Source organism: Chroicocephalus ridibundus, chromosome 14 (assembly GCF_963924245.1).
Source record: "Chroicocephalus ridibundus chromosome 14, bChrRid1.1, whole genome shotgun sequence".
NCBI lineage: Eukaryota > Metazoa > Chordata > Aves > Charadriiformes > Laridae > Chroicocephalus > Chroicocephalus ridibundus.
Window position 1 is genome coordinate 8944366 of NC_086297.1, and position 17516 is coordinate 8961881.

General features: G+C 51.2%; 1 protein-coding gene across 1 annotated transcript in view; it reads right to left on the reverse strand.

Moving 5' to 3' along the window:
• UBE2O (ubiquitin conjugating enzyme E2 O) overlaps nucleotides 1–11949 on the reverse strand; it is a 66924-nt gene extending 54975 nt beyond the window's left edge. Inside the window, exon 1 of the mRNA XM_063351944.1 lies at nucleotides 11526–11949. Within this exon, the coding sequence (XP_063208014.1) occupies nucleotides 11526–11909 (384 nt within the window). The 5' untranslated portion in view covers nucleotides 11910–11949. The remainder of the gene's footprint in view (nucleotides 1–11525) is intronic.
• Nucleotides 11950–17516: the final 5567 nt, after the last annotated feature.

Genomic DNA, 17516 nt, shown 5'->3' on the forward strand with positions numbered 1-17516 from the left:
CGGGAAGTGTTGAGTTTTCATCTAACACTTGGGCTCAGATAAAAGCAGCCTCAGGAAAGAAACATTAATACCATTCAAGCAGGTTCTCGAGGCTGATCGAGGCAGCCAGAGCCAATTCTGATGAAGAAAGCACGGTGCGAGCTGGAGCAGGGGCTGCAAGATGAGCAGGGAAAGAGCCTATCTGGGAAGGAAGTTAGTGATATACAGTCTGAGGGTGAAAAGGGAGAAAATGATTGCGCTTCACCACATAATAGCACATTTAGAACGGCAAGAAGCTATTTAGGAGTCAGGTTTGCTTTTTACAGGAAGAGACGGGTGTAAACTGCTCGCACATTTATGCTAGAAATTACAAATTTTCTCATCCAGATGGGAACAGCTTCCTAATTCAAGAAATCAAAGCAAACAGTTAACTCTTTATGACAGACCTTCCCTGAGGGAGACACACAGCTGCTGCAGCGATAGCGGGGCCTGGCTCAGGATGCCCTGGCTAGTGCTAGCCCGCAGTGCTCACGAGTCATCACAGGGCCTTCCTGCCTGGCACGTATTTTATTAAAGTCACCCTGTACTTAGCACTTTGCTTTATCATTACAGGGCAGATTTTGTTCGTGAACCAAATGAGACATTTCTGTGTCACGTACCAGCACAATCCCCACCACCACACAAAACGAAATCGAGGAAGTTTCTGGCCTGAGAGACAGAAGGGCAAATAAGCCAATTCAGCTACACAGGTCAGATGTTCTGTTTAAAAGGTAGTTACTGAGCTAATACACACTCCGAATCTGATTGTCTAATTTCTACATATAACGTGAGATCTCAAAACATTGACAGCTGGCACATTTGGATGATAAAAATACCAACTAATGTATTAAGAAGAAATTTCAGGATTTTCATCTTTTTAATCTAAGCAGCCAGGAATCCTGGTATTTTCTGTGCAGTGTCACCTTCCCCACTGTGTAATTCTGCAAGGTGCTCTCTTCTTTCTCATGTTTCAGGAATATACAGAGCCGCACAGTCTAGGAAGCAACTTGCTTCATCCAGGATGCAGCTTGCTTCATCCCCTGAAGTTTGCTCCAGTTCAGAAAGCTTCCAGAGTCAGGACAATTCAGGTCTATGTCCATCAATCACAAGCCGCATTAAATATACCCCAAGGAGGAAACATTATATACTACTACACCTCCTCAGGAAGAGCTTCCCAAGCTCTTTGGAACACACCCGAAATGCTGGCCAGCCTATCTCTTACAGGAAGCAAATGAATCATCCACATCTGCAGACTTTAAAAAAAAAAAAACAAAACCAGAAGTTTTCCAGGAAGGATGGAGATTCCTCCCTCTCCCCTGCTCCCATTTGCTGCTTTAAACTGAAGCCCACAGACAATTCACCAAGACAAGATGGGACTCCAGCATGGGAAACCAGAGCAACTTTCACAACCTGTGGCACGAGGACAGAGAAGAGGCTTCTGGCAGAAGTCACATGTGTTAAGGACAAAACAAATATGAAGAGGCAGTTCATTATGTACCATTTCCAGCCAGTTACACAACTCCGTAGTAACTCTAAATTTAGAAATTGTGGCTATTTTGTCTCAAGACTAATGCTGTTTCAAGGAACTTGGACTCAGACACTGAACAGAAGCATGAATATTTCTTGCAATAGTCATGAGAATTATTCACTTGGATTAGATACGTAACACACCTTCCAAGGAAAAAAAAAAACTTTCATCTTCAAAAGCAGACAGAAGGGCAAAGCCAAAGGACAAATAGAGCCTTGTTGGAAATTGGAAAGCTATGACTTTGATAGGCAGACTGTCTGGTGGATGAGGAACTGGTTGGATGGCTGCATCCAGAGGGTAGTGGTCAACAGCTCCATGTCCAGATGGAAATTGGTGACAAGAGGTGTCCCTCAGGGGTCTGTATTGGAATCAGTACTGTTTAACATCTTAATCAATGACACAGACAGTGGGATGGAGTGTACCCTCAGCAAGTTTGCAGACAAGACCAAACTGAGTGGTGCAGTTGACATGCACGAGGGACAGGATGCCATCCAGAGGGACCTGGACAGGCTTGTGAAGTGAAGGTCAAGGGAGGGGATACTGCCCCTCCATTCCGCTCTGGTAAGACCCCCCCTTGCAGTGCTGTGTACAGCTCTGGGGTCCTCAGCACAGGAAAGACATGGAGCGGGTCCAGAGGAGGCCACAAAAATGATGAGAGGGCTGCAGCCCCTCTGCTGTGAGGACAGGCTGAGAGAGCTGGGGGTGTGTTCAGCCTGGAGAAGAGAAGGCTCCAGGGAATCCTTATTACGGCCTTCCAGTACTTAAAAGGGTTTTATAAGAAAGATGGGGACAGACTTTTTAGCAGGGCCTGTTGCAATAGGACAAGGGGTAATGGTCTTAAGCTAAAAGGGGGTAGTTTTAGACTAGATGTAACAAAGAATTTTTTTTGCAATGAGCGTGATGAAACCCTGGCCCAGGTTGCCCAGAGAGGTGGTGGATGCCCCATCCCTGGAAACACTCGAGGTCAGGTTGGACAGTGCTCTGAGCAGCCTGGTCTAGTGGGAGGTGTCCCTGCCCAGGGCAGGGGGGTTGGACTAGATGACCTTTAAAGGTTCCTTCCAACCCAAACCATTCTATGATCTGATCAACTCTGAACAAAAACATTAAGCAGTGCTCTATGCACACTCACCTCAAATACAGAAAAGCAAAGGTGTGAGGGCAGAGGCCAGTGGCAGCGTTGGACACTTGGGAAGGGCTGAGCCCCCCCACTGCAGGGGCTGAGACCCTCCAACCCCTCTGCAGCAGGAGATAGGGCAGAAGTGGCCATTTTAGTGCCATGCGGAGCAAAGCCGGATGAAGGAAAATACCAAGGCTCCTTGGTGATCGATGCTACTCAAGCTCCAACTGTGTTTCAGCATAGCTGCTGCCAACAATTTCACTGAGGACTGAGATCAAGGACCAGTTATTTAACAACATATCTTGAGCCAAGAGGCCTGGAACACCCACTTGATTCTAGAAACACCCCTATGAACTATACCTAGCCTGCCCTTCGCTAACTACATTTCTAACCCAGCCCTGCAAAACCCACAGCTCACTGGATTTATACCTAAACTAACTTACTAACTTTTAAAGAGACTAGGTTACTCGATTTAGCTACTCACATGAGTAAAATCAAACCAAACACAAGTTCCTCAATAGCAAGAGACACAGTATGCCATCTAGTTTCCAAGCATCCCATATGCCGAATAACCAATGTATTATGGTTCAGGGTGAGAATAATTTGCCCAGACAGAATTCTTTAGCTGTAACTGCACTGAGCAACATCACAAGTTTTTCCTCCACCAAGCCGACAGCTCGTGCTCTCCATCCCTGATCAGAAAGGGTCAAACAGAGAAGGCACGGAGCACACACCGGGGCCCAGGGCCGGGCAGCAATGATGCAGGCTGTCTTACCCAGAGTCACCCGAGGTGAAAGTTTTTTGTCACCTTTCCAACAGGCACTGCCACATCAGAGCCCAGAAAACGCTTTGAAGATGAAAAGTGCTACTTACCTGCTAAGTATCCTTATCAGCAGAGAAGCAGCACCCTTTCGGACAAGCAAAATGATTCATACACAAAAGTCTTTTGTTCTCAAAGAAGTTATATCCTTTCAAAGTTGGTAAAAAAATAAATCTGTCGTGATGGAACTAATTCCATCTCTCCCAGAATTAGTGTATTTCACTGAGCAGAAGGTTCATCGTCCACTGACAAATGAAAACTGTATTCAGTGACTTCAACAGGAATGAGGCACCAGGAACTCGCAGCTTTGGGCTAAGAAACACAGTTAAAAGCCTTAAGCTCCTCTTTTCAGCTGGTGATTAAATAGCCCTCTTCACTTTTCAGTCTCCAAACCCCTCCCTCACAAGCAGAAAAGCTAATAGCTTTACAGGCAGCGGTAAGAACAAACCGCTGAGGCTGTGTTTGATGTGTGCTGAATACAGAACCACATGGTACCGCTGTTGCAATTTTACGGTACAAAACGAATGCTGCTTAATGGACCAAGGGCACAGCTACCTAGTTTCTCTTCAACTCAAGAGTGTAACCAGAGGCTGTGAAGTGATACCACTGCAAATGCAAGCTGAGCAGGGTTTCCTTGTTTCAAATTTACTCCCATGAATTAAATTCTTTCCTGGCCTGGAAGCTACAGTAAGATACCAAGTGCTCCTGTCCTCTCCTACCCTGCTTTCTTGCAGGTCCTTGGTCTCACCTCCTACCAACAGCCTTCACACTGCCCGTTCATTTCACAACGAATTACAGCACCAGCTGTTGAGGAAAGAAACAGAGGTCATGATTTTAAAAACTATGGCAAAAGCAGGGAACGAATGCAGCTTTGTAATCACAAAGAAGCCTAACTACCTACCTAGAGCATCCAACCTATTCTATAGCAGGGAGCTACCCCTTGAAAAGCTGGGCAAATTATTTAAGATGTAGCTTGATGCATCTCACTTTCAAGATCTCAACATATATGCACAAAAAACATTTTGTATCTTGGCTTCCACTTGCTCCCCTTATATACCCAAGCAACCTTCTACGCCACGCCAGAAGCTAATAGAGCAAGCAAGTCCAAAAAAAACCCACCCGAAACTACAGAGTCTTACCAAGATACTGCTCTAGACACCACTTCCATAGGTCTCTAACTATTAATTTGTTAGAGTTTAAGTCAGCAGGTTAGTAGACACATGGTGCACGCCCTAAGCTCACAGCAATGCTATTTAGCTCGTCTTGCCCATAACAGCAACCCCCTCCAAAGTCACAGGGCTTCTCAGGTGCAACATGGACCTGACAAATGGAGAAGGATGAGCAAAGCATAAAGGTGATGTAATTTCTTTAAAAACAAGCAAAAAAAGCACAGACTATCATACAGAGGTACAGATTTCTTAGTCTTAAAATCTGACCACTCTCAACCCATGTTTTTGACCACAACCTACATGTCATACTATGTAAGAGGCAGGAATTCCAGCTGCAGGTGCTTATTGGATCTCTCTCTTCATTAAGCTGCTTTAAACCCTACACAATTAAGGCCAGAAGACAAGCGTAACATCACCTGCCCTTTCCCTTACCTCTCCCAAGATACAATTATCAATTCCACATTCACCATCAATATCTTTGTTTCCATCCCTACCATGCTCTGTAGCTTTCAGCCCAGTAAACATTCACAGTTTCCACTGGGACCACTTCCATTGCCTGCTCCAAGCATCCCCAAAGGCTGGGGCAGAGCGCAGCAGACCTGGCTCCATACACACAGTCCAATGCACAAGGTAGGCAAGAATAATCCTGAAATGCACAGTAAGAGATGCTTTTTATCAAGAAACACAGCCAAGCCCACAGGACACCTAACTGCATGATGCCAGGTGTGCTGTGGGTTACCACTGTAGCTGTAAGATCCTCCACACAATTCATTCAGTACAGACCAAAAAAAAGCAATAAAACTAAAAGGACACCTGTTAACTGAAACTCTAGCACATCTGAAAGCACTGCAGCTATTACAGTTAGCAGTAATCCCCACCACCTCTACTGCCAAAACCCCATGTTTTTCATTGATGTGTCTAATTACCCCTTACAATCATTGTCACCATACCCCCCACATAGTCTCCTGTTCCCTTCACAGAAACGCTTCACATTGACAGATATTGATAAACATTTTAGATTTCTCAAAGGTAAATCCCCCGCCTAGTCCCAGGACCATTAAGAGAAAATGACTATTGCTGAAGTTTGGTAGCTTTGCAAATTCAAGTTAGCAGAATATTTTAGTTTCAGCCACATATATGCACACATCTATTCAGCAGTCTAACAGCAAATGGAAAAAAGCTCAAATATCACCATGGAGTCTCCCTATGGGTTTTTTTGTTCCAGAAGATGAGTTAGCATTCTCCTAACTTTCCACAGGTCTAAAACTCTCAAGAGTGGGACACACCGGCTACACAAGGTAGAGCCTGAGCTGAATTACAAGGTCAAGTGCTCCAGAGCACAACTTAAAAAGAAGGAAGAAACCCAAGCCATCATCTCACATCTCTCAGTTCCAGGAAACTCAGGACTGACAACCTCAAAAGTAAATGCAAAGATTTCAGATGAAAGTATCAGCTCCTGTGCTTACAATGACCCATTTGGGCAAAACCCCAGCACATGGTGGGAGGTAACAGTAGAATGGAAACAATAAGGCAGGTTTTTCCTAAGTAGCATTTAGGAAGGTGTCATCACCTTCTGAGCCTTTGAAATCCCCCAAGTAATTAAACAATCAAACACTCAAACAAGAGGAGGCTTTTAGCTTCACAGATGCCAATTATTTCCCAGCACCAACACAGATGCCGAACATTAAAAATAGTGTCTTTCCTCTGAAGAGAGGAGGGGAGCAGAGGAGAGCTGCCATAAGTAAGCAAGACCTCACCCCAAAAAAACATCTGTCAAAGCTTCTGCCATTTAACTTCAGTGAAGAATCTTCAGCCAAAAAAAACCTAACTTTACCAAATTGCTTAAAGCAGCTTCTCTGCAGAAGTCTGCATTGGAGCTGCATCACATCAGCAAAGGAAGAACTTGTACAAGAAGATTGCAGCACAATGCCTTACTCATCCAGGTATTTTAAAGCCTGTCACAGGTTTTGACTGATGCCTTCTAAAGCTTTTAGTGCACATTAGTTTGTTTACTAGTCCTAAGAGCATTACTAATTTAATTTGGGGTTGTTGTTTTTTTTTTAAGCTATGCCAGCACATTGAAAGTGAGTGCACCTTGGAAGAGAGCACATCACAAAAACTGCTTGCTTGGGGAGTGGTTTCGTCCATTTTAAAAATAACACTCCTGTCTAGATTTGGAATAGTTACAATTAATTGCTTAGCCCAGGTGGCCACTTGCAACTCCTGAATTATCAATTCACTCTGCAAGCTGTACACAAAGCAATTCTCCATACAGTAATAGCGTAGACTATTTAGTACTCCTGAGATTTCCATACAGCGACTTGTGCCGGATTCCACTTTTGCAGTAAAATATTAATGATGAACCCCAAGTCTATACTGCAAAAGCCAAAGAAGTCAAAGTAAAACAGGGAATCAACTCAATGGTACGTAACCTGGCAATGGATACTCACAGGATGGAAAGGTCACCCATTAAAATGGTTCTATTTTACACAGAACTGCAAAAATTCCAGTAAGCCCTTTCTCTTGTCCTGTCTCTAACAGCTAGAAACATCAGGCGGTTTCAAAGAACCCCCCTAGGAGAATAACTGAAATGTCAGATGCAAGAAGAGGGTTAGATACAGCTTCCTCACGCAATAAACACCAGTATTAATAGTTTATGGGCACTGAATTTATGTGCTGCAACAAAACCAGAGCTCTGCACTCTGACCAGCATTTTCCCCACAGCTCCTGAAAAGGACCTTGCTGTCCCTCTCCACCAGCTGCAATGTACCTACGCTACACCATCACACTTCCAGATGGCGAATGCCTTGCCAGGTTGGAAGACAAAAGACTTTTAGGGCACTCTGTTTTCACGCCTCAACTGCAAATAGGTTCCACAGAGTCACTAGCTGGTATTAACATCTGAAGAGCACAGGCTGGTGGGCTAGGATCCCAGCAGCAAGGGCTGGGAGTGGCTGTAAAGGGACAGAGGGAAAACACAGACCTTCTGTAAAAGGAAATATTTCCTTCCTCCAAAGTATACGCACAGAAAGACTGCAACTTAAAAGTTTAGGTCACAGCAGTAACTACATGTCAGAATTCAGACAAGATACAAAGTGTTCATTAAAAGTTTGAAACGATGAGAGTAGAACATCTTCAGACTTCTCCTGCAACCTTATGTTCAGGACTCGATATTTGAGGTCAAGAAATTATAGCAGTGAAGGGTGGGAAGGAACAGAAGGGCCATGTGGGATGAAGCAGAGTTGAATTCAGAGAGAGACTTGCAGAGATAACATCAGATCATTTCCAGCTAACAAGCTGATCAGCCACTGGATTATGTCTGAGGAGCCCTGATCATTTGAATCCGTTTCCAAAGCAGTAAGAGAGCCACCCAAACCAAGTTCTATTCTGCACCTAAAGGCTGCTAAAAGCTTCAAAAAAGAAATAATTCACCTTGACTCTTATAGCAATCCTGGGGCCCTACAGGGTCCCCTACATGTAAATTAATCAGCATCACACGTGCGTACCACAGCATCACACCAAGGCACCAGTGCAACCATTTGGTACCCAAGGCAGACAACTCAGAGCAGGGAGCTCAGCAGCCCGGCCGGCTGAAGGTCTTTAGATAAGGTGCTGAAACACAACACCTGCGCTTCCCATCTCCCCCAGCTGCAGAAGCGGCATATCTGCCTTGCACAGGCTTTATGAAAATTAAAGGTGGCAGAGCACTCTCAGGCTTTCAGGTGAAAGGCAGGAGGAAGGGTAGCAGCATTTTAAGGCGCTCTATGAGCCTTACTACTATCTAATACATTCAAGCATTTTTATAAAGTTCCCAAAGGCAGCTCAAGTGTGCAGCAGACCTGCAGCTGAGAAATCCTGGAATTAAAATTCAGCTGGGTCTCAAGTACTCCTGCTAATTTGTTAGAAAAAGCATGAAGTGCTCACACCAGTTCACAGTACTTTCACAACCTGAGTTGCAAGTTACATCTAGCATTCAAAGGATACCATGAAGACAAGAAATATGGCTTTAGCCAGTCACAGGAACTGCTCTTTGGGTTTGCTGGGTCGGGCAAGACATGGATGGCATATTCGGAAAAGGAAAGCTTTCTGCTTACAGGACTGCTTGGGGTTTACAATACACAACAACAATGATTTCCCAGTGTTCTGAATGGGGAAAGTGGTGAATGTGGAAAGTTCTGAATGTGGAAAGGCAGGAAAGGAGCACACTGAGCCAGAAGGTAAGAAATCCTGGCTCTTCTTTTATTCACATCATTGGATGATACTGCTAACGACTATCAACAGGGGAATCAAAGGCAGGAATGCACTCGCATAAACCATTTATTCGGTTGGAGGAGCTAGCGGGGTTTTGTACCAAATGCTAGCTCTATTTCAAGAGAAAGTTTCTATTACTTATTAACATCAGTAATCATGTGCTTGGGTGGCATTCTGCCTACTGTTTCCAACAGGAAAGAGCAACAGCAAGCATTAGACTTGTGGAAGCAACAGTGAAAGCAAACAGCCTATCTATTCCGTAGCTAAAAAAAAATTATTTTAACCCCCTCATAGTTTAAAGAAAAGACAGGAAAGCTCTAGGATTATAAATAGGTACAGAAAACTGATTTTGACCTTTGCACTAGGAGCTAAAGGTGATGTTTCACTACCTTCAAAATTTGCAGCAACTTTATTTCTCCACTTCCTTGGTTACAACATTCGCTTTATCCAATACACGTGACAGGGTCCATAGATCTTAAAGTGCCTGACAAACAGGAGACAGACAGGCACATAGCCTTCTACATGGAAATGGGATCTAACATACAAAACAGGCACATGATGGCACAATATGCGAAAGCCCTGGCCCCAGGAGCACCTTTATCCTCATCCCATTGCAGAAATAAGAGCTCAGGGTAATAAAAGGGTGCCACAAGCACCCTCTTTAATCCATGGTCTGGCGGCGACCAGAACAGGTTAACATTTTTAAGGATGCCAAACAAGAATCTCACAGCCAAAGATGCTAGAGAGTCACAGTCACAGTTAAAAGATGCATCTGCAGATAACAGCAGGCAACAGCATCCAAAAGCCACCGAACTTCAGGCCCAGGACAACTCTGTGGTGCCAATGGCTTATATTCCTCCCAGCGTGGATAATGACAAGCAGGTCAGGCTTACCTGGCTGGTTATCACATACTGGCGTAACCCAAAAAGGGCTGGGTCAGCAGACAGCAAAAAACCCTGATTTATACCCACAAAATGGTAAGTCCCACAACATGTTTCCAATGGCATCAGATTTGTCTTTAGCGCAGACTGTACACAATGCCTCTCAATTTTGTCAGTGGGCAGCTTTTCAAATGGAAAAATCAATATGATAAGTACACCTAAATTCCTCAAGCACTTAGGAAACTTCTCCCCAGGGTCTATTACCACCCGAGTGGTAAAGACGCCTACACCAGAGAAGGAGGACAACAAGAAGGAAAGACAGACAGAGCGTTTATTTACATAACTGTCTTTGATTGCTGGTCCTCCCCAGTCTAGCTTTTTCTAACACTGCAAAGGATACAGTTACCAAGCGACTAAAGTCAGAGCTAACACCTCTGGATTTGGGAACCCAATAACAACTCCTAAATCTGTGTTTACTCACCCAAATCAAGGCGGCTTTGTTTAGATGCTGAAAACCACACTGAACTTGGGACAAATTTTTACTGCAACAGCACACGAAGATTTCACTGGAAGGCTGCAGTGATTGAATTGTGGTTCTTTGGAGAAAGCAAGCTTTTTTTCTTTAAGGTAGAAATACATCACACAGCAGTATCTTTTCTGCATACCTGTTTTCATTTTCCTTATCTCCAACCGGTCACGTGGCTAATGACACTACCACCTAAATTTAGCTCATTCTGTTAGCACTTGCAATCCTACCGCTGCCTGCAGGACTGCAACACACCTTTCTTCCTCTCCATGTCCCCCCTTGGGCGCGCAGGACCATTTCTGAAATGGCAAAGCAGACACCATACCAGAAGTCTCCCGCTTTCGCCTGCCACCCCAGCAGAGCCCTCGGACCTGCAAGGAGAGCGCAGGCCGCCTGTTTTGTTCAGTGCAACGCCCATCCCTCGCAGGCCCCCTTTGTGCTATATTACAGTGCCCCCTCGCTCGCTTTTGTCTCCCTACTGTCAGTCAGTGGGGGAGAAACCCCACGCCAGACCAACTTTGGGAAGTGGGAACGTCCTCATCCAGACCTGCGCCTTGTGGCTCGCCGGTTATAATTAAGAGGTCACAGATTCGCGTATGCCTCGTCAGCGGTGGGGCTAAACGCTCACGTAAACAAGGGCAGAGCCAAACCATGGTTACTCGCCGCTTGAAATCTTTATCTAGTCGAGGTTTCCCTATTCGGCTGTTGACTCCCCTAAACCAGGCGATGACGACACTGTCCAATAAAGGCAGAGATCCTGGCCCACATCCCCAGCAAGGGAGAGGGGTCTGGAAACTGGCTCAAATCACCTTCACAGGCAGGCCTCGCCTTGGGCCATTAAATCCCAGCAGAACAGCCGGGCTCTGCCACCAGCAGCTTCCAGAAGGAGCGTGATGGAGGAAGGGAACGGGATTTCAAACCCCGGAGGACACCGTCCGCCTTCACCACGCTCAGACTGCTGCACGGCGCACGAAGGGGGTGGGGGGAATAGGAGAAAGGGAGAAAAAAACCCCTTTTTGAGTGCCTCCGGAACAGCCAAACCCCACAGCCCACAGGGGAGGGGGCCAGCGGGCCGCGCAGGCCCCTGCCCCGGGAGGCCTCCAAGGCCTTGCAGCCGGAGCCAGGCCCCCCTGGGACACACACACACAGGGCCGTCAGACCGCGGGTAGCCCCCACCCTGAGGGAAGCGGGGGAGCCCGGGGCCGCCCCGGTTACCTTGGTCTCCTTGACGTGCTGCTTGATGCCCTCCGGGTACCACTGCACCCGCACATAGCCCCGCCGCAGCGGGCTGGCGCGGCCCTCCTCCGCCCCGCCGGCCCCGGGGCCTCCGGACTCGGAGCCTCCCGAGCTGACGGCACCGCCGCCGCCGCCGCCGGTCCCGCGTCCGCCCTCCTCTTCCTCCGAGTCCGAGTCCTCGCCGTGGATGAGGCGCACCAGGCCGAAGCGCACCGAGCCGCGGTAGCGGCCCGACACCAGGTCGTGGGAGAAGAGGAGGCGCTGCGAGCCGCCCGGCGGGGCCGGCAGGGGCAGGGCGGCGGGGGGGGCCGGGGCCGGGGAGGCGGCGGGGGCCGGGGCCGCCTCAGCGGGCAGGTCCGCCATGGCGCCGGGCTGAGCGGGAGAGCGCGCGGCCGCCGGCGCAGGCTGGGGGAGGGGAGGGGCGGCGCGGGCCGCGCGCAAGTAACGGCCCGGGGGCGGGGCCCGGCACCGGGGGACACGCCCACCGCCGGGGACACGCCCACCGGGAGGGAGGGGCAGGGGGGGTGGCGGGGCCCGGAGCCGGGGGTTCGGCGGGGCTGCGCTGCACCGTGTCTGGTATTCCCGGTTATGGGGGGGCTTCGGTGCGTCGTCCCCGAGTCCCCAGTTATGGGGGGGGCTTTACTGCGTCGTCCTCGGGGTGCCCGGTCTTGGGGGGCTGCGCTGCATCGTCCACAGTGTCCCGAGGTGGGGGGGGGGGGGGGGGCTTCACTGCGTCATCCCCAGGGTCCCCTGTTACGGGGGGGGCTTTACTGCATCATCCTCAGTGTCCCCAGTTATGGGGTTGGGGGCTTTACTACGTCATCCGCAGGGTCCCCTGTTATGAGGGGGCTTCACTGTATCATCCTCAGTGTCCCCAGTTTTGAGGGGGGGGGGGGGTGTGTTACTCCATCATCCACAGGATCCCCTGTTATGAGGGGGCTTTACTGCATCATCCCTGGGTCCCCGGTCTTGGGGGGCTGCGCTACATCACCCTTGAGTCCCCAGTCATGGGGGGGCTGCACTCTATCATCCTCAGTGTCCCCTGTTACGGAGGGGCTTCACTGCATCATCCCCGGGGTGCTCGGTCATGGGCAGGGACAGCTGCGCTGCGTCATCCCTGGTCCTGGGGGGCTGAGCTGAATTGTCCCCAGGTCCCTGGTCGTGGCTGAGGGGGGGCTACGCTGCATCATCCCCAGGGTCCCCTATTATGGGGGGGCTGCACTGCATCTTCCCCAGGTCCCCAGTCATGGTGGGGCTGCACTGCATCACCCTGGGGTCCCTGGTCATGGGGGGGGCTTCACTGCATCATCCTCAGTGTCCCAAGTTATGGGAGAGCCTTACTGCATTGTCCCTGGGTCACCGGTCATGGGGGGGCTATGCTGCATCGCCCCCAGTGTCCCCAGTTATGTGGGGGAGGCATTACTGCATCATCACCATGGTCCCTGGTCCTGGGAGGGGCTGTGCTGCATCATCCCCGGGTCCTCGGTCACGGGGGGGCTGCGCTGCATCATCCCCAGCATCCCCAGTTATGGGGGGGCAGAGGTGTCCCCAGTCCCAATGCCCCCAGCTGGAGTGGCCGATGGGTCTCACCTCAGAAGCCTGTGTGCTGGGTATTCTCACGGGGAGGGGGTACAAAACCCACCCACCACCCCTTGCTCCCACCTGGGCCCCCCCTGCCCTGCCCCAACATCCGCCCTGGGCACGGGGTGAGGGTCCACCCTGGCACTGCGCACTGCCCTCCAGCCAACAGCAAAACCCAGTCTTGATTTTATGGCTGGTAGAAGCCCTCATTTGGCAAGTGAGCCAAAGATGTGGCTTCAGTGACTCGAATGTTGGGGTTTCCCCCCTCTATCTGCAGGGATTTTTGAAATAAAATGGTTTCTTGAGTGGGCAAAAGGCTAAAAGATTCCAAACCAGCCCTCGTTGCCTGTCCTTTACCTAAAGTCATCCTGTCTCTTTGCTCCACAGATATCCCCACCTGTGTAGCACTGCCTGGAATATCAGGAAAATGCCCCAGATCCTCAGTCTGCCTTGTTTTGGTGCAGGACAGACCCCAGGAGCAGCAGAACAGTGTTTTCTCTCTCGCACTCTCCCTCCCAAAAACGCAGAGCTGCTCTGCCTGGCTTGGGTCATCCAGCTGGCTATCATTGCTCCTTCCAGGGTTTCTCCTTTCAGGAAAAGCAACCGGGATACAGGTCTGCCTGTGCCCACCTCTGAGATTCACCGCCCCACGAGAGAGCAGGGACACTCTCTTCAGGCCTGCTGGGATTTTCCAACCTTGCCCGAAAACCCTGGGAATGGGCTGGGGCAGACGGGTGGGTGCGTGGGTGAGGGATGCGCTGGGAGCCGGATGGTGTTTCGGCTCTGCCCGGCTCCTTGGCTATCCCGAGGTGCGGACAGGAGGGCAGCAGGATGCTCTAAGTGATGGGGAAGCGCAAACTATTCCCGTCCTGCCTCCAAATCAGGCGGGGAAGCACTCCCAGCCTTCCCCCGGGCCAGCCCGACCTCCAGGCCAGCATTTAATCCCTCGCTACAGCATCCTTTTAATCAGAGGGGTAGAGTGTTGACATGGTTCCCTGCCGGAGCATTTCTCGGCATCAACCCCAGGGATAAGGAAGAGAATAGAGCTAAAAGGAACCATTGGGTGGGAAAATAGCAGCAAGCCCTTGGGGAAACACAACTTAAATATCCATTCAGTGCCACGTGGTTATACGGATTTTTACAGGGATGAGCACATCTGGGAGTACAGACCTCCGTCTGCACGCCATGACCTCCATAAAGCGGAGGAGGTGGGGACTGGAAAGGCAGCACATGAATGCCACCAGCACGAGGATTTCACCCTCCAACCATCACTGTGCTGGAGCAGGGAGTGCACCGCATCTCCCAGCCCACCTGGAACTGGGGGTGAAGTGCCTCCCCCCCTCCCACTGAAGCCAGGGAGAATTGTGCCTTTGTGGGAAGGGGATCAGATCTTGGGATGGGGAGAGGGTGCCCTCTGGCTCCACTGGAACTGGTGGCATGTTCTTCTCAAGGTTTCAAAGCACAGCTTTTTCCAGCATGGTGATGCTTCTCGTCATCTCCTTAACATACATCATAATGGCTGCTAATAAAATATAGATACGCGTAATGGGCATAAGCAGGTGCGTAGGTGGAAACTGTCCCTCCTCGGAGCAATTACATGCTGAAGAGCAGCGGTGGGATTTCAGATAGCCACAAACAGCCATGCAAACAATCCCGTTATACAACCGGCGGGCTCACAGCAGGGGGATTTTAATGGGGACAAGTCAGGGCTGTTTGCTCGTTAGCAGGATTTGAGCCGGGTGTGTTTTTGCACTGTGATCCCAGCTGGGGCTCTGCCATGCTTCCATCATGGCACTGAAGGAGAAATCATCACTTTTTCAGGACACAACAGCCTGGGGCCTGGACTGCCACAACACCGACGTGCTTTGGGCATGTTACAGTCCCTGGGTGTCGAAAAGATCATCTCCCATTCCACACGCCGAGCTGTTCACATCTCCACTGAGGGACCTCAGCAAGTCAGACCACCCTGCAAAATACTAAGGCAAACCCAAGAAGCGTTTTGCAGGGCATGATTTTTTTTGGTGAATGAGACTGATTCAGCAGGAGATCTGAACAGCCAGGACTCCTGCAAAGTGACACATGTCAAGCAGCTCCTCCCCGTTACGGCAGTTAGATCACCAGTATCTCCCTGTCGAGATACTGGTGGAAAGCAATCCCCGTCCTTCCTCCTTGGAACCGGGATGGAGCCGGGTGCATCTCTCATGGGCCATCGTTGCACAGGCCTTGCAGGGCAGGTGCTGGGATGCCCACTGGGTGCCAGGATGCCCACAGGGTTCCGGGATGCCTGCAGGGTGCTGGGGTGCCTGCCAGGTATTGGGGATGCCCGCAGGGTACCAGCATGCCTGCTGGGTGTCGGGGATGTCTGCTTGGTGTCATGGTGCCTACAGGGTACTGGAAAGCCTGTCAGATGCTGGGATGCTCACTGGGGATGCTCACAAGGTACTGGGTGCCCACGGGGTTTTGGAGATGCCCAGAGTGTACTGGGATGCCTGCAGGGTGCTGGGATGTCCAGAGGGTGCTGGGGATGCTCACAGGGTGCCGGGTGTCCACAGGGTGCTTGGGATGCCCGCAGGATGCCAGGATACCTGCAAGGTGTTAGGGATGCCTACAGGGTGCCAGGATACTTGCAGGGTATTGGGAATGCCCAGAGGGTGCCAGGGTGCCTGCAGGGTGATGGGGATGTCCGGAGGGTGCCGGGTGCCCACAGGGTGCTGGGAATGGTTGGAGGGTAGTGGGTGCCTGCAGAGTGCTGGGATGCCCACAGGGTGCCAGGGATGCTCACAGAGTACTGGGATGCCTGGAAGGTGCCAGAATGCCTGCAGGGTGCTGGATGCGCGCAGGGTGCTGGGGATGCTTAGAGGGTACCAGGATGTCCACAGGGTGCCAAGGGATGCTCACAGGGTGCCGGGATGCCTGGAGGGTACCAGGATGTCCACAGGGTGCCAGGGATGCTCACAGGGTGCCGGGATGCCCGGAGGGTACCAGGATGTCCACAGGGTGCCAAGGGATGCTCACAGGGTACCAGGATGTCCACGGGGTGCCAAGGGATGCTCACAGGGTGCCGGGACGCCTGGAGGGTACCAGGATGTCCACAGGGTGCCAAGGGATGCTCACAGGGTGCCGGGACGCCCGGAGGGTGCCAAGGGATGCTCACAGGGTGCCGGGACGCCCGGAGGGTGCCAAGGGATGTCCACAGGGGCCCAGGGATGCTCACAGGGTGCCGGGACGCCCGGAGGGTGCCAAGGGATGTCCACAGGGTGCCAAGGGATGCTCACAGGGTACCAGGATGTCCACAGGGTGCCAAGGGGTGCTCACAGGGTGCCGGGACGCCCGGAGGGTACCAGGATGTCCACAGGGTGCCAAGGGATGCTCACAGGGTGCCGGGGATGCCCGGAGGGTGCCCGGTACCCAGGCTGCGGCGGGGCTCTGGTGCCACCTCGTGGGCTGTCGCCTCCCGCCGCCGCTCAGGGCCCGGCCCGGCGAGGGGAGAGCACGAAGCCGGTTCGTTGGTCCGGAGGGGACGAAGCTTTGCTGGGCAGCCCCGGCGCCTGCAGACAGGGTCTGGGGCGGCTGGTGGAGCTCCTGGGTGAGAGGCAGGAGAGCTCTCAGCACCCCCCCGCTCTGCTGCGCAGATCCTCCTTGGCCAATCCTCCCAAAATTTTCCCTTTTGCTGCTTCCGAGGGGCACACGTGTCCCTCCACCACCTTCTCAGAAGAGCTGGTGCCTTCAGAAAAGGTGCTTTGGAGTCGAGCTCACTGCTCGGGTCCCAGGGAATGCCTCCAGACCCTCCCACAGGGACAGGCTGTGAGTTTATCGCTGTCGCGCAGACAAACAGCTTAGCAGGAATTGCTGTGTCCTGGTCACATCAGGGAACAGAAACATTAGCAAGTGATGCAGCATATGGAAATCTTTCGTCCTGTCTTGGTGAGCTCAGACAATCTCCCGAGGCCGGGCAGGCAGGGGAAAGCCTCTCCCCTGCGAGAGGGGCCCCTAGCAGTGCCTGGTGCCCCCATCCTGCGCTAGATTACCCGGCCCTTCCCTTGTTGCTTGTGCTGCACTCATCAAACACTTCTGTCGTCCCCCCCCAGAATGGCCTCAGAGTGACATCACTTTGTATATGTATAACTTTATGCAAACACAATCCTCCTCCACACTCTCTCATCCTCTTCACTGAGACCAAATTCCCTGATGGGGCTGGTCCAGGCCCAGCCTTGCTCTGGGATGCAGGATTTGGCTTCCCCGTCGGTGGCATCTGGTCCCCAACCGACTCCATGGGGTCACCCTGGCTCCCCACCAGCAGTGGGCTGGGGCTGGACCAAGGGCAGGAGAGCTCCTGCCAAGCTGTAGGGAGCAGGATGCCCCAGTGACAATCACCCAACTGCCACGTCC